Source organism: Apium graveolens, chromosome 1, assembly GCF_009905375.1.
Source record: "Apium graveolens cultivar Ventura chromosome 1, ASM990537v1, whole genome shotgun sequence".
In the NCBI taxonomy this organism is placed as follows: domain Eukaryota; kingdom Viridiplantae; phylum Streptophyta; class Magnoliopsida; order Apiales; family Apiaceae; genus Apium; species Apium graveolens.
Window position 1 is genome coordinate 196769256 of NC_133647.1, and position 10303 is coordinate 196779558.

At 31.3% G+C, this 10303-nt stretch overlaps 2 protein-coding genes across 2 annotated transcripts; one reads left to right on the plus strand and one right to left on the minus strand.

Moving 5' to 3' along the window:
• Window positions 1-3674: 3674 nt before the first annotated feature.
• LOC141715005 (receptor-like protein 9DC3) lies at window positions 3675-4274 on the plus strand. Its single transcript, XM_074518493.1, has one exon. It carries the CDS (start codon window positions 3675-3677, stop codon window positions 4272-4274), a length of 600 nt encoding a protein of 199 aa, XP_074374594.1.
• A 74-nt stretch (window positions 4275-4348) lies between these two features.
• On the minus strand, window positions 4349-7693 carry LOC141676925 (cysteine synthase). Its single transcript, XM_074482643.1, has 11 exons — window positions 7643-7693; window positions 7311-7358; window positions 7074-7183; window positions 6888-6945; window positions 6227-6490; window positions 6010-6147; window positions 5818-5869; window positions 5319-5398; window positions 5163-5222; window positions 4957-5037; window positions 4349-4653 (listed from the first exon to the last, which is right to left on the minus strand). Exons 1-11 carry the CDS (start codon window positions 7676-7678, stop codon window positions 4561-4563), a joined length of 1020 nt encoding a protein of 339 aa, XP_074338744.1. The 5' UTR covers window positions 7679-7693; the 3' UTR covers window positions 4349-4560.
• Window positions 7694-10303: the final 2610 nt, after the last annotated feature.

Below are 10303 nucleotides of genomic sequence, written 5' to 3' on the forward strand. Positions count from 1 at the left end.
AAAAATTTACAAAGAATACGCATGTATTCACTGTTTACTGTAGCAGTTCTTTGTAATTTTTTAAAAAAACAGAATACGCATGATGGTAATACGTATTCAGTGGGTAAAAAGGGCGGTCTCTCCCGCCGGTGGGTATTTTGGGCACCAAACCCCCAAATGGTGGGTATTTTGGTGACTTACCCAACTAAATAAGTTCCGAAAAATATAAACCACGATCAAGTAAATAGGCCAAGTGTTAGATTGAAATTTTTTAATTTAGAATTTTTTAATTTGTTGATGGAATTCCATTTTAATAAAATGATATGAATATTATAAAAACTGTATTTTGGTACCACTAGAAAATAATAAAATTGTTCAAACCATAATATGATTACAATCTATTTTCGTATAACTCTAAATTATTTCGTGATAGGATACTTGGTTTCATCTTAATACGGTTACGCCGTTTTTGGTTTCACCCTATATTTCTCTTTCATTTAGAGTTCTATGTTGTTTTTTAACAAAATATAGATTGAAATTATATTATAATTATGATATTTCTATTTTTGAATAATTCTTTTTTATTTTTATTAAAATAATAAAATGGAATCCTTTATACATTGTTATTATTAATTAACAAGGAAACCATCTTTTAAGAGTTATTTTGGTTTCACCCCTTTTCGGTTTTACGAACTTTTGGTTTCACCCATTTTTAAATCTTACGATAGCTCTAAATATACCATTTCATTCTTTTTTTTATTCCTATATAAGTTATAATTCTATATGTAATATTTTACCCGTTTTTGATTCTTATATACCATATATTTATATTATTTTTATATAAATGGAATCACATATATATTGTAATTTCTAGATTCATATCTACAAAATTTTATTTGTAGCACCAAATGCAAATTTATACATACATAATGAATATTTAATTAGAAAAAATTATACAATCACAAACTATATAAAAAGGCAAATCCAGCTAACAATAAGAAATTTAATATGCAATTACTTAGTAATGTTGATTTAATTTTTTATTAAATTATCCGTCAATCGTGTTGCTCATTGTTTGACTAAAGTTTCGATGTAAAATATTAATTATATCTTTTTGAACAACGGATACAAATAACGTTGAGTTTGTTTTTCTAATAAGATTTGAGTTAATGAAAATTACATATAATTTAAAAAGAAAAATTGCAATAATCGTACAATTTTATTTATTATATATTTTAAAATAATTTAAAATAATTTTTTATAATCATTATTTAATATTAATATTTTGATCTCGACCCATGTTTTGCACGGGTTATCTATAGTATATAATTACTTTGATAAATTTATTAACATGTAATATGATCACTCTTTTTTGTCACGATAATTTGATCACTTTTCGTAGAAGGGATCCATTTCATTTATTAATGAATATTTAATAATATTTTGACAACTAACAATTTTGATAAACGTTTTTTAAGAAGTTACCATTTCTGGTTATTGTGGGAACCAGTCTTCATCACTAGAGGTTCAATGAAGTCATTAAATTCGGTTGAAAAATTAACCAAATTTCCCAACTCGAAAAGGACAAGCGACATCTGTGGAAGAACACACATTAAACCTCGATTAAGTAATAATCGTTAAAGTAATAATCTCGTTAAAATAATATTTTTTTCCGATATTAATACAGTATATTTTTACTTCCGATAAAGTAATAAACTCGCTAAACTAATATTTTTTTCGGTTTCAACCCTCTTACTTTTAAATAGGTTTAAGTAGAGCTGACAATTCGTTCGTTTCGTGTACTTTCGTGTCGTGTACTTTCGTATTTCGTGTCATGAATGTCTAACCCAAACCCGAACCGTTAAGGATTCGTTTTGTTTCGTGTTCGTGTACCTTCATTTCGTGTACATTTCGTGTCGTGTTTTGTGTAATTTAAAATTAATAATAAAAATAAAGATAAATAAAATATATATTTGAATATTAAGTTTTTACTAGTCGAGTCATAAGTCAATAAGTCATAAAGACTCGAGTGTAGTCAAGTCTTATGAAATTTAAATTTGAATATATTTTGTATCTATATTCTGTAAATATTATATGTAAAATATTATTGTAAGATATATGTATTCATATAATTTTGATAAATTTATTTTAATATTTATTTATTTCGTGTACTTTCGTTTCGTGTAGTGTACTCAAGTGTAAAACCAAAATCGACACTAAATTCATCCGTGTACTTTCGTGTTCGTGTACCAAAAATGTCAAACCAAACCCGTTATTTTCGTATCGTTTTCGTGTCGTGTACGAAATTGACGGCTCTAGCTTTAAGTATATAATGAAATTTGGTTATGACTGATGCATAATCTATCCATGCTACACAAACTTAAAAGCCAAAATGAATAAGTTGAGATTTATGTGCTTTGTTAGAAGCATGACAATGTACATCTTCTTGCATCAACTGGTTGCTTCATCAGCTGCTATACATTTAAGTCCACACATGCAAAAAATTGCATTGTTTCAGTTCATGCAGAACTTGTCAGCATATCATCCGCATCCGCATCCGAATATTGCGCCAAAGATTTTCCGTTACATGAACCTTTTCGGAAACAACTTTTCTCTGTCGAATCAGTTCCCTCGAGAATTCGGTTTGTTTGCAACAGGTTTGAGTTTGACACATCTCAACCTCTCTAATACTGGATTTTCAGGGAATGTACCATCTGAAATCTCTCGTCTGCATAAATTGGTCTCACTTGATCTCTCTAAATCGTTTGCTAAACTTGCGCTTGAATATGATGTGTTTGAATCACTATTGCACAATTTATCTCAACTGAGAGTGCTTAATCTCGAAGGAGTTTACATCTCGTCTGCTCTACCGCAGAATTTATCTACTTCACTGAGATATCTTAACCTTGGGAATACTGGTCTGCACTGAGTATTACCACAGGAGGTTCTCCACCTTCCAAATTTAGAAGTACTGGATTTCGACAATACAGTATATAGTAACCTCACTGTTGTATTACCTAAGGTTAAGTGGGGAAGTAGTGGTAGTCTCAGAAATCTTTATCTTGGAGGCTTAAACCTATATGAAGGCAAACCTGATTCACTAGGTTACCTGGAGTCATTAACCTTTTTGTATCTGAGAAACTGCAATTTGTTTGGGCCGATACCAAGATCAATATGGAACCTCACTCACTTGACTGACTTGTTGCTCTGGAACAATCGTCTGAGTGGCCAAATCCCAGATTTTGTAGCGAACTTTACAAACCTCAGAGTTCTTGACCTATCTTACAACAACTTCATTGGCCAGTTCCCCTCTTCGGTTGCCAGTCTTAAGGAACTCAATACTTTATATCTGTCAAATAATTCACTTTCTGGACCCCTGCCCTCACTTTGGTTGTTTGAGCATCCATCATTAACAACAATGGATTTAGGTTATAATCGGTTGCAGGTCTTGAAAACCTAGAGAGTCTTTTTCTCTTTAACAATAATCTATCAGTAAGAAGTACAGGCACAACCACACAGTTCACACTTCATTCTAAGCTTAAGAGATTGGGCTTATCAGTTTGCAAACTGAAAGAATTTCCACATTTCTTGAGATATGCAAAGATCATTCAATATCTTGATCTATCAAACAATCAAATTGAGGGAAAATTTCTGGATTACACTGATTCCCAGTTCTAGTGATCAAAGGAGTAGACATGGAGCTAGTAAAGATTTTAACTATATTCACAACCATTGATGTAATGAGGAACAAGTTTGAAGGGAAAATTACTGAATACATTGGAAATCTAGTGGCACTTCGACATTTCAATTTATCTCACAATGATCTGACAGGCAGCATACCATCCTTGATTGGCAAGATGTCGGTGTTGGAGGCCTTAGACCCCTCATTCAACCATCTCGAAGGAGAAATTCCTCAACAACTCAGCAGTATATATACACTTGCACGTTTAAATCTGTCTCACAATCAACTTAGCGGTCATATTCCACAAGGGCCTCAATTCAGTACATTTGACAACGATAGCTACATTGGTAACACGAGACTGTGTGGAAATCCGTTGTCCAGAAAGTGTGAAAACGATATTGGGACACCAGACCAAGAAGAAGATGAGAATGATAATTCTTTTAGTGGCTTTACCTGGGAAGCTTTGGTGATCGGATATAGTTGTGGAGTGGTGCCAACATTTAGTACCGGATACTTAATGTTATCGGCTGGAAAACCAAAATGGCTTGCTCAAATCATTGCCTGGGAACAAGGTCTCAAGATCAGAAGGATTGAGATTCAAAGACAGAACTAAATTAAGGCATACTACAGGCTTGTTTTGTGTTACATGTTAACTACTTCTTTAATCCTCAGTTCTAGAAAGATTAATAAATGCAAAAAGAGAAAATTTATTTATGGAAATTTAACACAAGTCATTAACAAACTGTAGGCTTGCAACGAAGCACCAATCATCTCTCTTTGCAGAAAACAAAAAAAAAACATAAAACAGAACACATCTTAGTGATTTTTGTAAAAAACAATATATCGAATGGAAGAGCCCATCCGATATTATCTTGCACTTCAATCTTTAAAACTCAGACTTAGATCTCGAAGGACATGTTTTCAGCTTCCTGTCTCACTGATTCAAATAGCACTGAAGACAGATATCGCTCTCCAAAACTCGGGAAGATAACCTGAAAAGGCGTCGATAGGAGATAAGTATAAGAAAATATTACAATTTTTTAGAAGCTAAGTCTGGTATTAGTCACTGACCCCATAGGAATACATGATTAGTTGCTTTAGCTAGTTTCTTGTTTATCGATAGTATCACATAATTTCGTAAATGTTAAATCTTAAACACTACCGAACTGTCAGCTTAACTGTTTATAGGATACATTAAAAACGATTAAGTAGCAGCATTCTTGCAGATGGATGATGACAAGCTAATTTCCCAAGTATAGTTGTTTGGTGTTCATAATGAAAATAAACAAGCTTACAACTATCAATTTTCCTGCACTTTCTGGCCTCTTTGCGATTTTAATAGCAGCTGCAGCTGCAGCACCGGATGATATTCCCACCTGTAACAGATACTTAACAATCAGATGCAGATAAACTGAACAGAACATCATACATTGCAAATTGTTCTAGGCAACATAGAAGTCCGAAAGAGATCCATTTTGAGTGTAAAAATGGTTAAACTTACCAGCAATCCTTCTTTTACGGCAAGAAGTTTTGCAGTTTCTATGGCTTCATCACTTGACACCTGTTAAATGACAGAAACAGCATTACAGCTTGAGTACAAAGTATATATTGCTATAGAACTTTCTATAGGAAGCACAATGATTTCCTGTAACCTTACCTGAACAACCTCATCAATAAGGTCGACGTCCAGTACTCCAGGAATAAAACCAGCTCCAATTCCTTGGATCTTATGCGGACCTTAGGCATTAGAAGATGTATGCATTAGGTTTACTGAGCGATAAACATCTTTCTAAAGAAATAAGATGATCTATATAGTCTGTGTACTGGATCCAATTTTTGGAGGAATAAGAAGTTATTATAATCAGTTTATAATGAATTTTATCTGCAGTTGCAGCTATTTATATACTCCATCCTAATATCTAGAAAACTGAATTCGATATGTGGACTATTATAACTATTTCAAGATTGGGAGAACTTAATATTCTACTTCAAGCTTGTGCAGTTTATTATCATATTCCGCTTCTGATGCTTCAGCTTATTTGGTATAGTTAACGTTCTGAATATCTACACTTCTAAACCGGAAAAGAGCAGATAATGAAAGAATTATGCAGTTAACGTATTAATATTATATACAAGATCTGTCAACAAAATCTTACCAGGCTTTCCTCCTGATAGTATAGCACTCTCAACAGGTTCAACACCATACAGCTGATATTGTAAGAGAAAAAAAGAGAATTTAAAGGGGAATGCAACTTTTCAGTCTCTAACAAATGTCGAATAGTACACACAGTGGAGGTTAAATCACATATAATCTGGCATTAATATGTTGTAGCTATTAATTAGCTAACCTTGATAGCAGGGTTTTGCTCTTTAAGGAACTTCCCGGAACCAGTTATTGTTCCCCCAGTACCAATGCCAGAAACAAAGGCGTCAATTTTCCCATCAGAGCCTTTCCAAATCTCCGGTCCAGTGGTTTCATAATGTATCTACATTGTATAACAGCAACAGAGTTTTCAGTTTAGGACAAACAAAATCAAAGGAAGTGGATAACTAGAAAATTAATACCTTCGGGTTTGCAGGGTTCTCAAACTGCTGAAGAATGTAAGAATTAGGTGTTTTAGCCATTATCTCTTCAGCCTTCTGAATAGCACCTTTCATTCCTTTAGCAGGATCTGTTAAAATCAACTCAGCCCCAAAAGCGCGGAGAATAATCTTTCTTTCAAGACTCATTGAAGCAGGCATAGTAATGATAAGCTTATATCCCTTAGCTGCTGCCATGAAAGCCAATCCAATACCAGTATTTCCACTAGTAGGCTCAATCAGGACACTCTTCAACACAACCAAAAAAAACCTGAATTAGATCTAATTACATCCTCACTTGCATAAATCATAGATAGCAAAACGCAGAAACTTAAATCACTAGCTAACACAAAATCAAAAAACAACTGAAAATGAAGAAAAATATATAGGCAATGCTAGCTTTCGATATTTCCATTCATTGCTTAAATATGTAAAATCAAACTTCAGAAAGTCCACAACAAATAAATTATTTCCAAGCTAAATTCAAGCAATCTGCTATCCCTTTCTGGATGTCAAAATTAAGCCTCTTACAGACCACACCAATAAACCAGAGTCAGTCATAACCTTATACTTTTTCGAATTTTTCGATATTTCTTAGTGCTAGGGAGACTAAAGCAAATACAAGAACATCAAGAAAAAGACTAACCTCTCCAGGAGTGATAAGGCCCTTAGCCTCAGCATCAGTAATCATACTATATCCAATCCTGCACAACAAAACAACACCAACTTCATCAACAAAAACAATCAACACCAACAACACTATATCTGCTCAAAACATACAAGTTTGAATAAAAAAACCAGGGAGAGATCAGAGATCAATACAAAGCAGTACCTGTCTTTAACACTAGAGCATGGCTCCATCATTTCTAACTTAGCAGCAACACGGCCAACACAACCATCTGTCACATGGTTAAGATACACTAATGGTGTTTTTCCAATCAGCTGTTCAAACAATTTTTAAACATAAGTTCAAGAAAACTAAGTTTAACTACATAAGTAACATTACAAGAAACAAAAAATGTACTATGTTTGTGTGTGTGTGTGTTAGTGTGTGTATGAGCATACTTACTTCAGTGACATCTTTGGCAATTCCAATCTTCTCTTGAGCCATGATTTGCTAGCAAAAAGCAGATAAGCAATGTCAAAAAAAAATTATATGCAAGATTGCAAGCAAGTTATAGCACTTATGAGATTTATAAACTTTCTTGTTTATATACAAGAAACTCACTTTTTACTTTTATTTGCTGGACATTGTTTAAATTATCTCTTTAAAAAGTGAGTTGTCATCTAGAAATATCAATAATTTTTAAGAAAAATATTTTTATCGTTAAGGTCCTGATCGAAAGTTGAGACTTTTGAATATAACAAGTTATATGTTTGAAAAAATAATTTTTTTAGTACATTTCTTGAAAGAGTCTTGATTCTCTTGAACTCCATTTTGTACTGTATATGATTAACAATGTCCAGATTTTTTAATTAACCGGATCATTCAAAGAAGCATTTTAAAAGAGTTGCAGACTTGATCCGATAATTCAGCAATCACACCTCATTTGCACTTGGTATTTACGGAAATGTTATTTTTAGAGCATTTTTTATTTTCAGAATAAAAAATAGTGAAAGAATCAAATTACCCTTGTATTGATTTGTTTCAAGAATTATTTATGTGTATTCACTATTCAGAGGGGTCAATTATGTCATTTCATCCCTCACTTGCCCCGAAAATAAAAAATTGCTCTGAAAATAACATTTCGCCGTATTTAACACGAAAAATTGACATGAATATGAATAGAGATAATTTGCAAGCAATCCGCTTCTATGTATAAAATAATAAAAAATATTACTATTTATCTAAAAAAAATTCAAATAATATATCATAACAAATTACCGATTTTAGTTTGTGATAGCTATATATAAGAGATCTCGTATCATTATTCGTTTTTTTAAAAGGTATTATTTGAAAACTTACTACTCTCCGTCCCTAAAAACGTTTTCTATTTGTGTTGGAGACGTTTGTAAATGCACACTTTTGATTGTTAATATCTTTAATTTCGTATTATTATTAAATATAAAAACTTCATTGTATTAAAGTACTCATAAATACGAATCTAACAAGATCGCTCATGACTATATTTGATCTTATAAATTAGACGTAAATTAGTATTTAATCGTTTACCATGAATAGTGTTAGAAGTTAAAATATGAATTGTTTTATGGGACGGAGGGAGTAACTATATAATGACATATAAATATTTTGAAAAAAATGGGGCAATTTCTCAATAATAAATAAATAAATAAAGGAGAAGATATTCAATAATATATTAAATAATATACTTAGTATGGGATTTTTAAATTAAGGTCAACAAAATCAATAATTACGTTTCCACGTCTCGCAAATATAACATTTATCCTATTTATTGTATGGCCCACAAGGGGATATAAATATTATAATAATTAAAATAAAATATTGTGAAGATACGGGAATTGGACGCCGTTGTCGATGATTCTTATGCTCCAATTATGAAGAGAATCAAAACATTGAGATGACCTCGACTAAGTTTTGGTAACATGAACACGATTTTTTTATACCGGCAACGTACTTAAAAACGTTTCTTTTTTGTTTTGAACACGTTTATAAATATATACTTTAATTGTTAATATCTTTAATTTCGTATTACAGTTAAATCTCGATAAATGAATACCCTCAGGACCGATATATTTTATTCATTAATCGAGATTATTCATTTATCGAGGTAAAAAACACACTGCCTCTATTATGTTGGGACCAAAAAAAGTATTCATTTGGCAAAATTATTCGTTTATCGAATATTCATATATCGAGGTCCTACTGTAGTATTAAATATAAAAAATTTATTGTATTAAAGTGCTCATAAATACGAATACAACAAGATCAACAAGATCACTTATGACTATATTTGATCTTATAGATTAGACGTAAATTAATAGTCAATCGCTTAACATGAACAGTGTAAAAAGTCAAAATGAGAAATATAGTACGGGACGAAGAGAGTATTAAATTTTTTGACAGAAAGTTTTTATTTTATTAATTATAATGGAATAGTTGTTTTCGAGAAGAACTTACAATTACGAGCGTAAACACAACAAAAAATATATAGTTTGGTGGCTGACGTAGCAGTTGTGAACTACAAATTTTTTGTAGTACCAAATATTAAGCCCCTCAAAGAAATTATTTTATATTCATAATTTTTTTTAAGAACAAAGATGTCAATTTACTAATAAAAGTCATATGACATCTATATTAATAATCGAATCGAACAAACACTAAATTATAATCGGTTGTTTCCATGAAAATACAGTTAACTGATATTTTGAAGATGATGTACATACAAATACAAGTATTATTCATATATTCTCGTTTAATTACTGGTACCCTATTCATCATATCCCGAAAAAATTATTGTTTGACCAATTTCATCACTGAATTAAGACCACACTTACAATCAAGAAGCGAAAAACAAATCTTCCATCTAGGGATAGAAAACACCCCAATAATACAATTTAAAAATTGAAATAAAATAAACGGGAATAAATGAAAAATAAAAAACACTTAAATCTAACAATAGGAATCACAAAATCGGCCGTAAATTCTCGACTCCAATAAGTCTCGTTTGAATCGGAAAATAACCAACCCAAAGCCCCAATCAAGAGGATATAAATTCTTCACCTAAGAGGATCATTAAAATAAATAAATTAAACAAAACAAATAAAAGGATTGAGGTTTTTTACCGAATAAACGGGTAAAAACCCCGTTATGATGTTTAAGAAACAGATAAGTTGAGAGAAAAATAAAGAATTGGTAATTATGTATAATGTATATTTTATTTGCAGATTTCAAATCGTGAACTCCATAAAATTTAAACACCTTTAAATAGATTATTAAACATGATTACGAGGGAGCCCTTTCATATGAAAAATCGTAAAAAAAATTAATATTATTTTAGAATTTTATCAAAAATTATAAAATTTTATTTTAAAGAATATAAAATTCGTTGCTAATGTAAAATAATAATTATATTTAAATAT